Below are 21,114 nucleotides of genomic sequence, written 5' to 3' on the forward strand. Positions count from 1 at the left end.
ACGGACATTTATTGAACAGCTACTATATGCTACACTGTGCAAGGCACTGGGTATAGGATGGTGAACAAGACAGATGGGGTCTCTATCCTAATGGAATTTAGATTCTAGTGGGAAAGAAAAAAACAAGTAGGGGATGAATTTAATTTGTAATAAGTGCTATGAAGGGAATAAACAAGGGACTGAGATGCAGAATAACAAGGTGGGTTGGGGGTCGGGGGGAGCTCTCTGAGGAAGTGATGTTGAAAGGTGAGAAGGAGCCAGCCTCAGAAGATGAGGGCATGAGCATTCCAGAAAGAGGAAACGGCTTGTGCAAGGTTCAGATCATGGTCCTGTCACTTACCTGCAGTGTGACTTTTGTCACCTTACTTAACACCCTTCTCTGTGTCAGTTTCCTCGACTCTGTTGATAATAAATCTATTGCTATGGCTGTGAGGGTTAAGTGAGCTAATACATGTAAAGTGCTAGGAGCTGGGCACATAAAATATGAGCTCAGTAAATGTTAATAATTATGATTTCCTGAGCAGCAAGAGAGAGAATCGGGTTAGGAATTGCACTGCATTCCTAGTTGGGGATAATATGCTCAGGTGACTAACTCATGGATGACAGACTTCCTCGACACGTTTACTCTGGAACCTGCCCTGATCCTGCCACTAACTCTCTATCAGAAAATGACATAAAATGCACCTGAGGATAATTAGAGATTTTTTTTTTTTTTTAACTCCCAACAGGATCACAAAATCTCACCATTCCCTACATATCCCATGCATTCTTTGCTCAGGCCGTTCCACCTGCCTAGAATGCTTTTCCCAGCCCCTCTGTCTGATAAGCATCAATTGCTCCTTAGGACCACCTCCTGGCTGAAGCTTCCTCCAACTGAGAAAATCTGTATCACTTTTTTGCATATGGACTTTGTTACACTGTAATCTTATTTGTACCTAGCACAATGCCTGGGCTGAATCAATGAATAAACCCACGCACAGATTCATAAAATGCTTTTGAAAGTCTCAGGACCACAAACTTACCCTGGGCTAGAATAAGAATCAGCGTGAGCTTAGTGCATACAACTATTTATAGTGCCTTGGTTAAAAATTAATGGTAGTTGAAAAAGTAACAAATGTGGAAACCTAGTGTTCATTAAAGTTTCTTTTAAGTTCAACTAAACCTTTACAAGTCTAGTAAATTTTCATACGAAATAAGAGGGCCTTTTATTACTGTTTGATAAACTCACACTGGACAGACTAAACAAGTCCCTTTTACAAACAATAAAAATTCCTTTAAACATTTTAAAGCTGCAATTATAACTCTAATGCATTTGCTTTTTTAAAAAATAAGCACTTCAAATACCTGCTCAAAGAAGCTTCAACCCTAATAAGCAAAACATTCCCAAGTAAGTTAATAACTTATAAATTTAGTAAACATAAATATATCTCAAATTCTCTAAAAAAAATCTAACATTGTTAAAGTTAGTGAAATTTTTATACCTTTCCATTAAAAATCATATCTTACACTAATAACTTATTTTAAAATGGAAATCACAAGGCTGCTATGATGGGCAGAATAATGGTTCCCCAAAGACACAAGGAATGAGATCGAAGTCTATAATCTGGAAAAGGCAAGGAAACCATCAACCCCTAGAGCCTACAGAAGGGAACCTTGCCCTGCTGACACCTTGACCTTGGCCCAGCGAGACCTGTGCCAGACTTCTGACCTTCTAATGAATTTGTATTAAGCCACTCAATTTGTGGTAACTTGTTACAGCCATACAGGAAGCCAGGACAGTGCATCAGACAGACACTCTAGCTCTGCCCCTTCAGACAAACTCCCACGGATCCTTCTGCATGTCCCCCATCCCACGCTGAGTGAGGGTCTGTCTGCAAATGAAAGGCACGGCCTAAATCAGCAGCAAGTTATCTTGGCCGCCCTGATACGCGGACCTGCAAAAACTGGACAGAAGGGCTCTGCCTGTCGGGGACAGGTGTCAAGCTGCCTCCCTCCCGTTCTACATGGGCTTCATTGAGGCTGACGCCAATCATGTTTGTACCCAAGAAGCATCACAGAGAAGCAGCATTTCAAATTCTCACCAATGTTTAAGCCATGTTTATGAAGCAGCAATGTCCTGGGCACCGGAACAGCCATTCAGAAGTGTGAACCCAGCACTTGCCCTCAGAGAACTTTACCGACCTGGTCCCCAGGCGGGCAAGAGAGTGGACGTCAACCACAACATACGATCCAAAGTTCCGAGTGCCCTAGTGAGGGACAAAGTACCAGAGGAATTCAGAGAGGAAGAACTGAGTTCGTGCTTCTGAGAAAGAGAACAGTGCAGCATCAGACACAAGCCTACTGTATGCTCTTCCTGAATCAGTATGAACAGGGCCTCCTCCTTTGAAATCTGGGAGCCAGGGACTGTGGCTTAAGAGCCAGAGACCAAGACTTACCACCCAAGCCCATTTGGTGGTTTCAAATGGTTTCTTGAAAACAAAAAACAAAACACAAAACACTGAAGTTTGGGCAGATTTCCCTTTTGGAGAGAACTTAAAGCTCTATGTATTCCCTGGGGTCCCAGTGCCTGAGCCTCACCAGTGTTCTAGAAAACTAACAGAAGCCCAAATGAACCCCAGGTCTCTTCAAGGAGCCCTATAGTGGGAATTTTATGTGTCAACCTGGCAAGGCCATGGTGCTCATTTGTTTGGCCAAACACCAATCTAGATATTGCTGTGAAGGTAATTTTTAGATGTGATTAACATTTAAATCAGTAGACCCTGAGTAAAGAAAACTACCCTCCGCCATGTGGATGGGCCTCAGCCAATCAGCTGAAGGCCTCAAGAGGAAAAGCCTGTGCCCACCCCTCAAGGAAGGAATCCTGCCTCCAGACTCGAAACTGCAGCATCAGCTCTTCTCTGGGTTTCCAGCCTGCCGGCCTGCCCTGCAGATTGTGGACTTGCCAACGCCACCACGACGGCATGAGCCAATTCCTTAAAATAAATAAATTCTATAGATAGACAGATTTTAAAGAACAAAATATTTTATTTTAAAGAATAAAATCTATCTCTATGTTAGGGGAAACACTGACCGAAGCTGCCCGCCCTGGCCAGGCAAGATAGTAGCCACTTGCATGAGTCATCTTACAACAGGAGGTCCTGGTAAGGAACGCAGAACTAACAAGCTACCATCAACCGGAAGAATTCGGGAAAGGTCTCAAGGAGAGAGGAGACGCCAGTCCACATGTCCTACCAACCTCCCAGAATCCTCCTCGCTGGAATCCATCTTGGCTGAGCGATGCAAGCGCCACCAGGAAGGACCCTGAGTCAGAATGACTGGCCTGAGACAACCTGGAAACTAACCCCATTCCCATAAAACCCGAGACTGCGAGCCACGTGGCCCAGCAGTTCTCCTGGGTTCCCTTACCCTGCTGCTCTCCACCCGGGTGCCCCTTCCCAATAACGTCTCTTGCTTTGTCAGCACATGTGTCTCCTCGGACAATTCATTTCTGAGTGTCAGACAAGAGCCCACTCTCGGGGCCTGGAAGGGGTCCCCTTTCCTGCAACATCTATATATCTATATCTGGGGGAGGCGGGTACTATATATATCTATACAGAGATGGAGAGAGAGAGAGAGAGAGACATCCTATTGGTTCTATTCCTCTGGAGAACCCTGACTAATAAATACAAGCTCCTAGAAAGAGAACAAGGGCAAGGAAAGTCTAGAGGAAGGCTTTAGAGGGCAAGGGAGAAAAACCAGAGGGAGAGCAGAATCTAGTGGCTACAAGAGGCAGTTAGCCAGCTACCACATTGTGAGAAATAACATTTGGCAGATGCCAAAGAGTGCAAGGAAACAGTCACTCTTAACCCACATAAGAGTACTTGAGTGACTCCCCTTTCCTTGTACTTTTTAAACTTGTATTCAATTGTTTTAATTTTACTTTGCAATTTCGTTTTTTCTTAATTTCAGAATTACTCCAAGGAGCCCCTACTTCCTTCAGAGAGGCAGCAAGGCATAGTGAGCAAAGAATCTGAAGCCAACCTGCCTGAGTCTGAACCCTGCCCTGCCTCTTCCTGGCTGTACCAGGCACTGTACTAAACCTTGACCTGCCTCAGTCCTCTTATCTGTAAAATGGGGATAATGACAGTACCTACATCATGGAATTGTTGTGAGGAGTAATTGAGTTGCTGCATTTTACATGATTAATACCTTTTGTGTGGTCAGAGCAGTGCTTAACACATAAGAAGCTTCACATAAACATTTGTTATTATTCACAAGCCCACTATCTTTCTTTTTTTTTTTTTTTGCATTATGTGCTCTAGGCAGAAAAACCATGTAGCCTTCACTGTCTCTAAAGAGAAACATAATAACTAAATCAATGACCCCCACAATTCTAGCCTTTGCTTATTGTTTAAAACCAGTGGTCTCCAACCATCCCATCAATAAACATTTTTTAAGCATGAACCCAATATATGTGTATTTATTTATCTATCTATGAAGTATTGGCAGGCACTACTATCATTAATATTTCAAAGCATAATGCACACATAGGAGGACAGTCATCATGGGTAATAATGGACGTAAATCGATATTTCAAGTAGTTGTGATCATTATGAACTTTTTGGCCAAATTTTAGTCAGATCTCATTAGCTTATCATTAAGCTAATGCAGCCAGTGAAGAGCCATATTAGTGCTCACATTTGTCTGTTCCTTTGCATCTGCAATAGTAGTATCGTCATTCTGCTGTTTCTCTGCGAGAAACTAGGAAACTTCTTAAACCATCTGTCCATTTTGTGAGATTTTGTTTATTTAAAACTAGATACTGTAATCCATAAATCCATTTAGTCAGGCATACAGAAGTTACAATATGTCACAGTACACTGAAAACAAACGATCAACTTTGGGTATCACGGGCCTCCGCTCCCCACTGAGGCCACGGTGCCTTGGGCACTGACTGACCTCTGATGGATGGACAGAAAGGACCACTGTCAATCCAGACGTTAAACATTCGTAAAGCTTTTGTGCTGGTTGTTCTCTTCTTGTCCCCGAAGATCCATTCTCCGCTCCTCTGCTTAGCTCAGCACCCTGGAAGACTGACCACAAAGGGCTGCGTCCCCCAGACTCTCTTGCCAGTTGGCATCTGGTTGGGTTTGTCCAATGGGAGGTGCTGGCAGAGACCAGGGCAGAAAGACAAAGAGTTCAGGGTCCTTCTTGCCTGCTCTCTCCTGACTGGCCCCTGGTCTCTGGCAGAAGCTGCAGCCCTCCTTCACATAAACCCTCCTTATGGCTCCAGCCATCACGAGGCCCCTCCTCAAACCTGGGAGAAGTAATTTTCCTTGTTGCTCATCTCTGGGGGCCTCAGCATCTTTTGTGTTCCCTTAACCCTGCCCACACCTGTCTGAGTAGTCCCTTCAATGGAATTACACGAGATTATTTCCTGCCAGAAGCCTCACAGATAATTTCTTTACTTCTTACTCTTTAACGGAGAAATCAATGGAAGTTTTCTTTTTTTTTTTCCTTCCAGCACCTCACTTTGGAGACCACTGGTTTGAAGAGCTATTCTGATGACTGAGCCAAATCACTTTTCCTGACCAGTGTGAATGGAAGCCTTAGATTCCCATCACTCTTTGCTCAAGCCAACAAATGCAGGCTGAAAAGAGGAGGGCTCACAAGATGAGCCCCGGACAGCCGGTCAGCAGACTCAGCTTCTACTCAGGGCTGTCACAGCAGGGCTGAACCTCAGGGAAGTCACTTCTGTTCTCCTAACTCAGTTTCCTCATCTTTAACAGGCAGGTGGGTTGGATTAGCTAGTCTCTAGGTCCCTTTTAGCTCATATAGCCTTTCGTGATTTTAGGAAATCATATAATAGTTCAGAGGAAACGATGTTATTTTGTCTTTTTATTTCTTGTTATTTTTCCTTCAACACTCTCTCCATCCCCTCCCAACTCCCACAACAGGCACATATACACTCTTTATCAGTTAGAATTTTTCTTGGGTGAAAGTCCTTTAAATTTTATAAACTCCAAGGTAATAAGAAATAAAGGAAGCCCAGCTGCAACATCAATAATAAATTGAATCCTACTCTTTCCCAAATGCTTTCAAATACATTTTTAACTGCCATAGCAACCCTGTAAGGTAGATACAAGTATCATCCTCACTTGACAAATGTGGAAACTGGGGATGCTCAGAGAAATTATATGATGTGTTCAATATCACACAGTGCGGCAGGCTGGAGCTGGCTCGTGAGAGCTGAGCTGAATGGATTCATCTTTTTCCAACCTCACACTCAGTGGCATGTTGGTAAATTAAAATCAGCCATAGTGGGGATATCTATACCTCAGAAATCAGCAAGAGCTACAAATCAGAGCTTTTTTTTTTTTTTTTTTTGAGAGAGAGCTGATTTTTAAACATTTACTATCACCCACTCTCGACACACAGTTACTAAACCACAGAGGTAGGTTTTAAGCTCAGATCTGATCCTAAACCTGGTGTCCTTTTATGACTCTACAGCTGTCTTTCCCACACAGCATCTAGTACGATATCTTGTGAAGAGTCTTTGTGAAATACATATTTCCTGCACCAGGTGCCCCGGGGTCTCCAGGCTAAACCCTCATTAGCCTTGCCATCCAAATGGTCTTTCTTTTAGAGGAAGACTTGCCAGCAAATAGCTGAAAGACTGCTTGGCTTGTGTTCATAACCCTGGCCCTAGTAGACGGGAAGAGATCACGTACAGAGCACAGCCCTGCATCCGTTTCCCTCCTATGTACGAACACAGCCCCCTCTTCCCCTCTCCCAGTTAGGATGCGCCCCTCTTTCTAGGTCGGGCATTTCACAACTCTGAAGTGCTTCGACATGAGTGCAATTTTTTTTGAACTATAATTGATTTACAATATTGTGTTAGTTTCAGGTATACAGCAAAGTGATTCAGTTATGCATATGAATATATATATATATTCTTTTTCAGGTTCTTTTCTATTATAGGTTATGACAAGATATTGAATATATAGTTCCCTGTGCTATACAGTAAATCCTTGTAGTTTATCTATTTTATGTATAGTGGTGTGCATCTGTTAATCCCATAGTCCTAATTTATACTCCCCCATTGCTTCTTCTTTGGTAACCATAAGCTTATTTTCTATGTCTGTGAGTCTGTTTCTGTTTTGTAAATAAGTTCAGTTGTATTATCAAAAGTGATATTATATGCTATTTGCCTTTCTCTTTCTGACTTACTTCACTTAGTGTGATAATCTCTGGGTCCATCCATGTTGCTGCAAATGGCAATATTTCATTATTTTTTGTGCCTAATTAATATAATTTTAACTTGAAAAAAACAGAGACGGGAGAAACCCTGAATTCAGGCAACCCTAAAAGCATGAACTTCATAGATTTAAGGACATTAAACCTAACAGAGATCTCAAGATGTGATCTGGTCCCGCTTCTACCACCTTCCTAAGGCTTTACAGATGAGACAACTAAGGGTTAGAAATGCTAATTATCTGCTGAAAACAGGACCCTACTCTGTAATTTGCTAATTATAGTAACAGGATGTTGAGTATCTCTTGTCCCAGAACTTTGTTGTGGGTTTTTTTTTTCCCATTATGTGTTAATTTTAACTAGTTTAACTATCACAGGTTACCTCACTTCCTAGTTCAGGGGACAACTGTTTTTTTCAAGTACTTCTCACAGGGGCCACATTCCTTAACTCAAAGAGCAGTTGCCTGGGCATATAACTGAGGAAGAAACTCTAGTCACTCTTTTTTAATTTCTGAACACAGTTCACAGAGTCATAGGTACAGGGGTGAAGGGACATACATTAAAGAAACACATTAAACTTTGTGGTCTATTTCACAGAATCACTTATGACATAAAGTGTTGTGTCTCCTATATGATCCCTGGAAGATTTTTTTTAAGTTGGAAATGTCCCTACTTTTGTTTTGGTTTTTGCCCAGCTTTTTTGAGATATAATTAACATATAACATCATGTAAGGTTAAGGTAAAACAACATGATGAATTGATACACACATATATTGCTAAATGATACCACAATTAAAGTTGATCATCTCACTTAATTACCATTTTTTGGTGTCTGTGGTGAAAAGATTTAAGATCTACTCTCTGAGCAACTTTCAAGTATATAATACATTGTTAACTAGAGTCACCAGGCTGTACATTAGATCCCCAGAACTTATTCATCTTATAACTGAAAGTTTGTACCCTTTGACCAACAGCTCCCCATTTCCTCCGCCTCCCAGCCCCTGTCTGTTTCTATGAGTTTGGCTTTTTTAGATTCCACATAAGTGAGATCATATAGCATTTGTCTTTCTCTGTCTACTTATTTTACTTAGCATAATGCCCTCAAGGTCCATCCATGTTGTCACCAATGGCAAGATTTCCTTCTTTTTCGTGGCTGAATAACATTCCATTACATATTTTTAAATATATTATATTAAAATATATATTTCATATGTAATATATATATTATATATGTATATATTTATATATCACATATTCTTTATCCATTCCTATGTTGATGGACACTTTAGTCTGCTTCCGTGTCTTGGCTATTGTGAACAATCCTGCAATGAAGTCCCAGAACTTGGGATAAAACCCAGTGCAGAGGACAAATGGTGCCGAGTATCCTGACATTCTAAGTTCAAGAGCTGGAGCCAGCCACCAACCTGAAGGGCTTATGGAGAGGCCAAAATCAACTCGACTCCCTCCATCCTCTGAATCAGTGTAATAGGAGGAGTGAAGAGAAGGGAGGACAGTGCTCATGGAAAGAGCCTATCCCCTCGCCTACATCACAGCAGGGACTCCAGGAGAATCATTCATAAAGCCCAGGAGTTCCAGTGATCTGCAAGACTGGCATTTCATTCCCCTACAGATGGCTGCTTGGGCAACAGGCTTGCAACTGTTACCTGGGCAGCGGAAGAGAGACTCGGAGAGGACACTGGCCTGGGAGATGAAAGGGCAGCGAGGCATCTTGCCATGTCCCCAGCAGCATACAAGGGTGTGCAAGTTTCCCCTGGGTGGAGTGGACACTAAGAAGGTAGCTGGGCTTGAGCCATCTCCTCTGCGACTCGTGAAGAGGGTGTCTCCCACGTCAGCGCCTGCAGCAGCCACTGAGGGGGCGGGGACTGAAGCGGGGTCGGGGAAGAGGCTGCACAGGAGGCAGCTCTCCACGCCGGGAAGTGGGGGGCGACAGACTCCCAAATGGAATTCCAAAGGACTGGCTCTCACAAGCCACGGGAGCCCCAGCTTCGGGCACCTGCCCCAGAGAGGACCAGCTGCAAATCAGCTGGAGATACAGCAACAACCCGTGTAGAGAGGACGGAAACCTCGTCCTGGACTGCTCAGTAAGGCGAAATCTCTGCCTACTCCCCAATGCCACCCTCCTACCCCCCCCCCACCTAAGCTCCAGGAGGAGAAACAGCCACGGGGAAACAAGCAGCCGCTGCGCCCACAGCCTCCCCTGCACTGGCGGGGAGGGGAGGGGAGCTACGCAGGGAGTCTGAGAGAGACGTTATCAAATAAACCAGGCTGAGGCTCAGGACCGGACTGAAACTGCTAATAACCAGCAGGAACTGAAAAGCTGCAGAATTTGGCCTGAAGGTCATCAAGGAAGCTGTTCCCATGAAGCCTCAGAAAGAGCCATATAAAACAGCTGGGAGCCAATACTGAAAACATATGTATTTTCATGTTGATGCCCCAAAGTGACACTTCTCATTAAGCTACTTCCAATGTATTCAATATTATCGCCTACTGTATGCCTGGTACTAGGTCTACTGAGGCAAAAAAGACAGCTAGAGTCATTGTATTTGAGGAGCCCACATACTTACAGGGGAGAGCCGGCATACAAACCAGTAATTTTAATATTCTACAGCCAGGTATACATGAGGTTCAGCAAAGACACAAGAATATTTATATTGAATAGGCTTTTCTGTGTTTCAATTTCCTCATCTATAAAACAGGAACAGTGACAGCGCCTACCTCATAGGATGGTTGGTTGGATTAAATGAGCTATTTTATGGAGAAAAGTGCCTGGCACAGAGTAAGTTGAACACTTGTTAGTAGTCAATATTGTAGTTATTGTTGTTACTTTTATACTGAATAGCAAGGCACTGTTCTAAGCGTGCTAAATGGTTGCTTAATCTCAACAATTCTATGAAACAGGTACTACTTATTATTCCCATTTTACAGAGAGAACTGAGGCAAAGGAGGATGAGCAGCTTGCCCAAGGACACACAGTGGAACTGGAATTCAAACTTAGGCTGTCTAAATCCAGAACCCGCACTCACTGTGTAACATAGGAGTTAAGACTGGCCGATTTTGCTGGGCACTTCCAAGAATGCAAAGGCGAAAGTACTTTTTCCAAAACAGCAACCGATAAAATGTAGTCCTAAAATAACTTGCAACGAAAAAAGTCTGGCTCTGGACTCTTTAAAAACATTCGCACAAATTTTTAATCCAATTTTAAATTTGAAAAGGCAAAAATTATCATGGGGTCCTGTGCATGCACACATGAGTTCGCTGGTCGATATGGCTGGGGCCCCTCCTGGCATGCTGATCTGTCAACACTGCCTCTGGCTCTGCTGCAGAAAGCTGCATGCTGCCCCTCGGCCAGGTGCCTGTTGTGATTTGGGTGCCAAGCCCTCCAAAGGGGAATTTCAGGTCCTCAAAATGCAGCCTGGACAAGCTAGGCTTGCTCTCCATGTTTATATAACCATCCCAGCTCCAAAACAAGAGATGCCGGTACTCTGCAATTACAGGCTTGCAGGCCTCTCACTGGGGAGAGAAAACATGGGTTATAGCTCCATCTGCCTGTGGGATCCAAACTCTGTCTGGAAGCCTAAGAAAGCTCCATGAAAAGCTCCATGAAATAGCACCACCATTCAAAACATCCTTTTTTATTAAATAAACAGAATTTGGCTGTCCCAAAACTGAGCATGGCTGTAGCACTGTAAATGATATCATCTCATCTGGGTAGCATTTTGTTAAAATTGAGAGGCTCCGATAAAAGTTCCTAGCCACAAAACCCACCCTTCAAACATGTTCTTTAATCAAGAACAGCAAGAAAAGAGTTCAACTTGAGAAGTATTAAAAAAAAAAAAAAGTTCATTAACCCACACTATGCATCAGGATTCCAGATATCGAAATCTTGTTTCTCTTTTACGCACTAAATTGTGAGCTCGTGTTCACTGTTCCCATGGGGGGTTGGCGATCCCAGCTTTCAATTCTACTGCATTTCATCAATCCTAAGATTAACATTCTTTTCATTTTTCATATCTTTGAATTCAGGCTGCATCTTACAATCCACGGCATCTTAGATATAATGAAACACGGACTCATGATTGAAAAACATGTAGCCCATCAAGTCTACTTTTAAATCTCTCTCTGGTCAGCCCCTCCTCTCCTTCTCCACTGCCTTCCCCCCGACTAGGGCCCTCAGCATCGCTTGCCTGGAAATTTACAAGAGGTGCTTGTCTCCCCATCTCCAGCCTGAACCCCTCCAACATATCTACCTTGCTGCCCAAGAGATCTTTCTAGAACACATTATCTAATCATAGCACTTCCCTGTTTATAATCATTCAATAGATAATTGTCGAATCTGAATAATAGGTAAATGAAGATTCTTTTTGCCACTTCTTCTGATTTTAGGTAGGTGTCTTAGTCTCAGGCTGCCATAACAAAATAACACAGTCTGGGGCCTTTAACAACAAAAATTAATTTTTTCACATTTCCAGAGCCTGGAAGGTCCGAGATCAAGGTCTGGTAGGGTCCAGTTTCTGGTGAGTGCTCTCTTCCAGACTTGCAGACACCCATCTTCTCACTGTGGCCTCGGATGACAGACACTTGACCTCATTTAATCTTAATTTCCTCCTAAAGACCCTATCTCCGAATACAGTCATGTTGGGGGTTAGGGCTGCAACATGTGAATTTCAGGGGGGGTACACAATCCAGCCCATTGCAGTAGGTTTGAAAACATACATAATAAAATTTGTAATGCATCACCCAGACTATTAACAATGGCTACCTCCGGATGGGGGGAACAGGGGTGGGTGAGCGTGATTTCAATGGACCCAGAAGAGAGCAGTGAAAGGGGACTTTCACTCTTATTTTTTTTTAAATAAATTTATTTATTTATTTATTATTCATTTATTTTTTTATTTTTGGCTACGTTGGGTCTTCGTTGCTGCGCGCGGGCTTTCTCTAGTTGTGGCGAGCGGGGGCTACTCTTCCTTGCAGTGCGCGGGCTTCTCATTGCGGTGGCTTCTCTTGTGGAGCACGGGCTCTAGGCGCGCGGGCTTCAGTAGTTGTGGCATGTGGACTCAGTAGTTGTGGCTCACGGTCTCTAGAGCACAGGCTCAGTAGTTGTGGCACACAGGCTTAGTTGCTCCGCAGCATGTGGGATCTTCCTGGACCAGGGCTCAAACCTGTGTCCCCTGCATTGGCAGGCGGATTCTTAACCACTGCGCCACCAGGGAAGCCCTGGACTAACTTTTAATTCACATCATTTGCTTTGGAAACTTGCTGCATCCCACTGAGGGGCAAATCAGATATTAGAAACAGGTGCATTGACATCATTTATCTGCACTATAAAGATATGAGGCAAAACCAAAGAAGTTTTTGAAGGCTATGCCAGAGAGAACTCACAAAAGAGAGGGCTGAGATAAGCAAGGGCAGCATGCCAAACGTCCTACTTTATTATAAGCTCCAGATTAGGAGCAAACCACTCAGCTTGACAACCTGTACTGGGCTGGATATTTTCCATTTGCTGCTCCAGATCCACTCTCCACTCCTCTCCACCCTCTTTGTCACCTGAAAGGCTGACCCGTGCGAACGGCATCTGTGGATCTCTTGCCTGTGGCTTCTAGTTAGATCCGGCCAATGGAAGGAAGACAGAGATCTGGAGGCGGAGGCAGGGTGGAAGGCAGCTTATTTACTCCTGCCAACACCTCCCTGTGGTAATCAACTACCACAACCCTAGAGGCGTAGAGCAGCACACATTCATTATTTCACAGTGTTCGGCAGGCCACAAGTCTAGAATGGGTTGGCAGCGCTGGTTCCTCCTGGAGGCTCTAAGGGAGAATCCACTCCTTTGCCTTTTCCAGCTTCCAGAGGCTGCCTGCTTTCCTAGGCTCTTAGCCCCACATCTCTCTGACCTCTGCTTCCACCGTCGCACTTCCTTTTCTGCCTCTTGAGTGTCCATCCTCCACCCTAGAAAGGATGCTTGGTCCCAACGGCACTCTCATCCTGTCTAGCTCATTCTCCACGCAGCAGCAAATCAGATCATGTCACTTGTGTATTTAGGACCCTTTGGTGGGTTTCCGTTACACTTAGAATAAAACCTAATTTCTTACCAAGGGCTGGTAAGGCCCTCCATGATCTGTCCCGCCTATCTTTCTAGACTCATCTCACCCCACTCTCCTTGTTATACTCCAGCCACACTCACTCTCTGTCAAGCCCTTGAACTTGTCAAGTTATTTCCCCACCTCAAAGCCTTTGTACTGTTTCTTCTTCCTAGGCTCTTTCTTATCATCAGGGCTTAAATGTCACGTACTCAAGGAAGCCTTCCTTTAGTTCCCCATGCAAAGTAGGGTCTGACCTTCCTCCCCCATCCCAACTCCATTATTCTATATTTCAACCCTTCGATTATTTCCTTGGTGGTGCCTATTACAATTTGTAATGATTTCACTTGCTTGTCTTTTTTTAAATATTTATTTATTTATCTGGCTGGGTTGGGTCTTAGTTGCAGCACGCAGGATCTCCATTGCCACGTGTGGGATCTTCGTTCTGGCATGCAGGCTCTTTAGTTGCGGCATGCGGGATCTAGTTCCCTGACCAGAGATCGAACCCGGGCCCCCCCTGCATTGGGAGTGCGGAGTCTTAACCACTGGACCACCGGGGAAGTCCTTGTTTGTCTTTTTAATGTATTCTCTACTAGATTGTAAATCCATGAGCACAAGGATTATGTCTTACCTAATATTGTATCCCTAACATCTTGAGTGTGACAAAGCAGACCCTTAATGTAATATTTGCTGCGTGTGGTATACGGCCATTTCTCAGACTCTAAGAAGCAATGGTTAATAAAGCCAAAATTGTAGACTTTATTGCTGTGTGAGCCAGTTTCCTTTACTTGTTTACGAACTCTCTAACCTGACCAGCTGATGCCATCTTGTATCCCCAGCCCCACTATAATGCTGCAGGTAATAAATACATTAAATAAAAATCCTTACCATCACTATTCAATTCACTCGATTCAACAGCTACTTAGAAGCACTACACACTGTGTATCTTACAAGGAGAAGGGTGAGGGTGAGTGTCATCATCTACTTGTTTTTTGTTGGGTTTTTCAAGTTTAAATAATTTTTATTTGAGCACTGATTTTACAAAATGTGATAGATAGTTCAAAAGGTGAACTAAATTTACAACTTAATTTGTTCATGTAAATTGCTTTCAAAATACATTGGAGCTAGATGTGTATATAAGATTTTACATGTGTTTTGGAAGAAATCACACAGAAGCAGCTGCCTTTTTCAATAAAAACTTGGCCAGTTTCACATCTCTTTTCATCAGTCCACCACAGTCATGTGATTTGAGAGTTATCTGGACCTTGTTGTACACATTGAACCACTCCAGGTGATGATTCATCTTCTCTGTTTGTAGGGCAACTCAGGACATAAAGCCAAATGCCTTGGATAGTTACTCCTCCTTCTCAGACTTGGCTTCCTCACATGGGAGGAAGGGGGCGGACCAGTGATGTGTGTGACCCACTGTGTGACTCGATGACCAGCATAAGGAGATAAGTGCTGTGTTCCCTGATTAAAATTTTTGAAAAAGAACTCTTTGTAGATGGCCTCTCTCTTAGTTCCGACCATCCTGCTGCTTTAAGGTCAAGTGTAACTCGGTGCCTCTCCTCTGCTATCAACCAGCACGCATCTGTGGACTTCATGGCCGCAAAACAGAGTGTTCATCTTCTCCATCATCGAGTTATTTTACATTTCTTCTATTAAAGAATTCCGAACTGCCAAATGGGCTCATGGCCACGAGGCTCTGGCTCCTGCCTCTCAGTGCAGCGAACCCTGTTTGTTTTGCCATTGTCGCTGTTGTTTATCTGGCCGCGCCACAGGGCATGCATGATCTTAGTTCCCAGACCAGGGATCGAACACGCGCCCCCTGCATTGGAAGCACGGAGTCTTAACCACTGGACCACCAGGGAAGTCCCCTGTCATCATCTACTTGTAATGAAGAATAGCATTACTTTACTTATACATGTAAATAATAGCAGGAATTAGTTACAATGCCTATTATGGGCCAGAAACCATGATAAATTTGTTATATACATCATCTCATTTAATCTTCAAAACAGCCCTACTACAGTATAGCATACCAACTAAGAACATAGGGTCTAGAATCATATTGATTTGGGTTCAAACGCCAGGTTTGCTACTCTTGCAAAGTTCCTTAACTTCTCTGTGCTTCCATTTCTTCATGGGTAAAATGGGGCTAATAGTAATAGCCACATCTTGTTAGGGTCGTTGAGAGGATTAAACGAGATCACGTATGTGAATGTGCTTAGTTCAGTGCCTGGCACATAGAAAGCATTCTACAGATGCCAGCTGCTTCTTCTTAACTTGCTCTTCTGGGGAACACTGTATGTCCTACAGCATCACACGATGCGACCAGCACACAGGGAGGGAGACTGGGTTAGCCAGGCTGAGTTCCTGCCCTTTAGAAGCACACCATCCGAGACAGCTGTGAGCACACACTCAGAATTCAGAAGAGAGCAACATGTTCCTCCAAATGGCTGTTCATTTCATAGGCCAAGCCCAGTAAACCCATGTTCTCATTTCCTTTTCCACCAAAATAGCTATCTCTGGTCCCTGAAGAGGCCTTGGATTATTATAGTTCCCTAAATGCCCTGAAATTCTCAGGAGAGAAGGAATGTTCTTTTTTTTTTTTTAAAGCAGGCACAGCTTGGAGCTAGAAGACAAAAGGTTAAATTATCTTAAGCTACAACAATGTAACTCATTTCCTGTTTTTCTCAACTGTCTAGACGCAGATCTCATAAGCATTAGCCATGAATCCCACCATCAGGTTAAAAATAGAAGGTTTAAATATGAAATGCTCTTGAGGGGAAAGATTGTAGGTTTCTACCTTCATCCGCAAAATGACTACTTTGAAACAGGATATTTTGTCTTTGTTGTTAGTTTTTCCATAAGTTCTGTTGAGCTGTATTTCAATAAGCAGGAGTGGAGAACACCTTTTTTCTAAAGAATATATCTGCCCCTTGTTGAAGAAAATGTAATTTTCCCCATAGATTTTTAAAAGCCATCTGAAGACATACCTTATAGCAGCTTCTCTTAACAAGGAATGCGGTCACACTTACTTTAAAAATTTCATGTTATTGTGCAGACCAACATTTAGTCCCAAATAAATTTATACAATATTGCACATAAATTTGACGTTTTCTTCTTCTTTTATATCTTCTGCTTCTATAAAGTTTGTCTGATATTTTGTTTATAAAATATAATTTTTCTGGAAAACATATTTTTAAGAAAACTCCTTTAATAATCCCTGAGCAGTGCTACACAGGTGTGGGGGGATCTACCGTGACAAGTTTCCCAAATTCACTGGACCACAGAGCCCTTGCATCCTGATGAGCCTATTAACACCTCCCAAAACAGTATCCCATGGAATACCAGTTTAGGAAACACGAACTGGATACCTCTATGATTTTTTTTTCTGTTTTCAGAATTCTATGAGGTTAGGTCTCTTCTCTAATAACCTCAGCTATGTGAATCATAACATAAAACTGAAAGTAAACAAGTACTACTGACTTTATTTCAAGTAAACAAGCAATATTGTAATGTTCTCCTTATTTGGGGGAGACGAATAGAAGCGTAGCTTGCAGATACTCATGCATTTACTTTAGAATGAAAATATTCATTATGGCTTTTCATATTTATACAGATTCATACTGAAATAAACGTAGATGTGTGTGTGTTAGTATACATACACATATTTCCTAGCTCTGTCCACTGAGAGGACCTAGAAACAATGACACCCCAGTAGCAATGAGCACACCCACCACCAAGATCGTGGTTTCTAAATCCATTCTCCAATAGAAGGAACTAGTACTTTTCGGAAAAAAGGTTGATTCCAGGGTTGGGGCAAGGAAAATGCAAGATGAGCTTAGAAAAAGAAGGAAGTGCCATAACGTAAGATGGTACACACAAATGATAGAGTATGTTGAAAGGATACAGGAGCCAAGCTGATTATGCTCCTAGTGGCCAAAACTGGAACAATTTGAGCAACAAAATTAATAATGATAGTATTAGATTATAACCCATAAAATAAAATGTGTATAAGCTCATTCTAATATAAATAAGTGGGGGAGAAGGAACAACTCTTCCCTAGAGAGGAATTCCAATTAATAAATATAGTCATGAAGGAAATAGAAAATCTCCAGTAAGCAAATACCACATTAGTAATTGTTGCTGGCAAGAATCCTCCACAGATGCTAAAACTAGTGTGCAAAAGTACGAGAAACAGAATATATTCATAGTCTCAAAGTATCTCCCCAAGATATTTGTTAGCTACAAAAGGTAAAACAGTAACTTAAAATGGAGAAACCTGACAAGTATCACTTTAGCCAAGAGGTCAAGGTTAGCAACACCAGTTATAAAATATATTGGTGTCATGTACCTCCTGATATGGTACATGGTGGAAGATGTAACATTACTTCTGAGGTATCCTTGCCGAAACTGCATTACCTCAGTTTAATCAAAGAAAACACAGACAAACCCAAATTGAAGGACATTCCACAAAGTAACTGATGAGTTCTTTTCAAGTGTCGAGATCATGAAACACAATAAAAAACTACATTAGAGGAGACTAAGCTAGTCTCGTCTCATAAATTCACTGGATTGCTATAGGAAATTGGAAAGTTAAACAGGAAAACAAGCAATTTCAAGTAAGATCTGTAATTTACTTAATAGTATTATATCAATCTTAATTTCCTGGTTTTGATCATCATACTGTGGTTAATTAAGATGTTAACATTAGGGAAAGCTAGTGAAGCATATATAGGAATTCTCTATACATATGATGAGATGTGCTCATCATAAACTATAAAAAAAAAATTTTAAAGAAAAAGATGAGGTCATACTGGAGTAGGGTGGCCCTTAACCCAATATGGCTAGTCTCCTTAGAAGAAGAGGAAGCAGAAACACACAGGGAGAGGACAACAATGTGACTTTGGAGACAGAGACTAGAATGATGCGTCTACACGCCAAGGAATGTAACCACCAGAAGCTAGAAAAGCCACGAAAGGATTCTCCCCTACCGGTTTCAGAGGGAGCGTGGCCCTGATGACACCCTGATTTCAGACTTCGAGCTTCCAGAATTGTTAGAATTTGTGTCAGTTATTTTAAGCCACTGAGTTTGTGGTACTTTGTTATGCATGCAGCCCTAGGAAATGTATACAATTGCTTTAACAAGGCTAAGTTTACAAAAAGGTCATGTTTCTGCCCTCCGAAAGTTTGCATTACTAAATAAACAGATACAGTCAACACAGGTACACTTTTAAGTATCTGTGCTGGTTATTCACCATTTACACACACTCTCCTCCATTCCCTACCTTTCTGTGTGGCCTGGAGGGGCTGATTCTGAAGGACTGCAGTGTCCAGGCTCCTTTGCCCTTAGCTTCTGGTTGGGTTTGGCCAAAGGGTGACAACAACTGGGAACTGGAGGAAAGGATATGGAAGGTTGGATATTTCCTGCTCTCTCCCTGCCTCAGTGTTCTGGCAATGTCTTCATCTCTCTACTACTACAGCTCCTGCTGGGCCCCCTGCCCAACTCACAACTGCCACCTGCAGCTCTGAGATCCATGATACAACTTCCTCCCCTGCTCCTTCAGGCCTTGGTGTGGAACAGCTTCCCTCTGCTGCCAGCCCCTGAGAGCCTCAACACCCCTATTGGTTCCTTTTATCCCTGCCTATTACGGGCTGCTTCTTTCTGTCCCCCCCCCCAATTTCATATGTTGAAGCTCTAACCCACAATGTGATGGTATTTGGAGGTGGGACATTTGGGAGGTACTTAGGTGTAGATTAGGTCATGAGGGTGGGGTCCGCATAGTGGGATAAGTGCCCTTTTAAGCAGAGCAAGAAAAACCAGAGGGACTTCCCTGGTGGTCCAGTGGGTAAGACTCCGCACTCCCAATGCAGGGGGTCCGGGTTTGATCCCTGGTCAGGGAATTAGATCCCACATGCATGCTGCAACTAAGAGTCTGCATGCCACAACTAAGAGTCTGCATGCCACAACTAAGAAGTCTGCATGCTGCAACTAAAAGATACCGCATGCCGCAACGAAGATCCCATGTGCCGCAACTAAGACCCGGCACGACCAAAATAAATAAATAAGTATTTTTTAAAAAAAGAGAGAGACCAGAGCTTTCCTCTGCCTCCATGCAAGGAGAAAGAGGGCAGTCATCTGCAAGCCAGGAAAAGAGCCCTCACCAAGGCTCTGGTCTTAGACTTCCCAGCCTCCAGAACTGTGAGAAATAAACATCTGTACTTTCAGCCACTTAATCTATGATACTTTTATAGAAGCTCAAGCTAAGACACTGACTCACCTGGGTTAACAGTCCCTTCATTAAATTGTCTTCAAAATCCTGGCTGAGTGTACCTTAGATTTTCCTTCCAAGACCCTGACTAACAGATCGGCCATAATGTAAAACCAAACAGATATAAACCTGGCCAATGCTGGACTCTGTCAGGGTGACTCATACCTGCAGTTTTCCCTTCTGGGCAATGGATTTTTTAAATTATTGTATGAGTTACAAGGGTCCACTCAGGTCCATCCAACCTAGAAAACTACCTTTATGAATAACTCGAGAAGTGCTTTAACTCTGGGCTCTAGGAAGACCACAAAATAATGCATTAAAAATGATTATAACATTGTAAATCAACTATATGCCAACAAAAATTTTTTTAGAAAGTGACTGGGCCCAACACTCTACAAAATACATGCCCAATTCTCCTCAAAACTGTCAAGGTCATGAAAAACAAACAAAGATTGAGAAACTGTCACAGACTAGAGGAGACTAAAGAGACACAACAACTAATTCAATGTGGTGGTATCCTAAACTGAACTGTAGAACAGAAAAGGGACATTACTCTATTTTCTGTGTTTCTTGAATGGAGCACTTAGGTTATTGAAATGAACCTTTGGTTTCAACCAGAGTGGGATACGTCTGGGGAGACCCTGAGAAATAGCCCTACGGAGAGCAGCTTCAGATGGAACACAGACTCCTTCAGACATCTGGACGTAAGCCCCAGCCTTAAGCCCTCATCCCTTTCATTCTCCAAGCTACAAAATGGGTCCATCTCATCAGGTATTAACCCTTAGCAAAGAGCAGTGGGCATGAAGGGTATCTGGGGCCACGGTAAGAATAAGCTCACACGGGCCCTTCAGAGCATGGACAGCATCTCACAGTCTCTTTTACCTCTCCAAATTCCTAGCAGAGGTAGGGCCAGCACACACATTTTTGTTGATGCTGCTAACAGAAAATGAGATTCTACACAGAAACACACATAGCAGGGACTTGTCTCCTATATACACCTGTATTCCCTTGGCCTGGTTAGTGTCTGTATAGTAGGCACTCAATAATCATTTATTTGGTGAATTAATTAGTTTATCAATCAACTGCTGCCCCTTGGCACTGATGACATCTTAAAAAAAGGTGTTACAAGGTCCCCATCCAACAGTCTCAAAGTTTTATTCACATTTTTTTGTTTTTTATTTGGACCTCTCCACCTCATTCAAAAAGTCACTATATGTCCCAAATATACAACACAAAAGAATTCCGTGATTTTGTTATTTTTCCATTGATTAAAAAATAATAACAATTGATGATTTTTGACAAGGTTACTAATATCAAAGGGGAAAGAACAGTCTCTTCAACAAATGGTGTTGGGAAAACTAGATATCCAAAGGGAAAAGAATGAAGTTAGAACCTTATCTTACACCATACACAAAAACTAACTCAAAATGGATTAAAGACTTAAAAATCTAAAACTGTAAAACTCCTAGAAGAAAACACAGGGGAAAAGCTTTATGACATTGGACTTG

General features: G+C 42.6%; 1 protein-coding gene across 1 annotated transcript in view; it reads right to left on the reverse strand.

Moving 5' to 3' along the window:
- Window positions 1-5,026: 5,026 nt before the first annotated feature.
- The window catches only part of NTAQ1 (N-terminal glutamine amidase 1), a 55,952-nt gene continuing 39,864 nt past the window's right edge, over window positions 5,027-21,114 (reverse strand). Inside the window, exon 6 of the mRNA XM_036830785.1 lies at window positions 5,027-5,146. Coding sequence (XP_036686680.1) covers window positions 5,052-5,146 — 95 coding nt within the window. The 3' untranslated portion in view covers window positions 5,027-5,051. The remainder of the gene's footprint in view (window positions 5,147-21,114) is intronic.

The sequence above is a fragment of the Balaenoptera musculus genome, chromosome 17 (assembly GCF_009873245.2).
Source record: "Balaenoptera musculus isolate JJ_BM4_2016_0621 chromosome 17, mBalMus1.pri.v3, whole genome shotgun sequence".
Taxonomy (NCBI): Eukaryota; Metazoa; Chordata; class Mammalia; order Artiodactyla; family Balaenopteridae; genus Balaenoptera; species Balaenoptera musculus.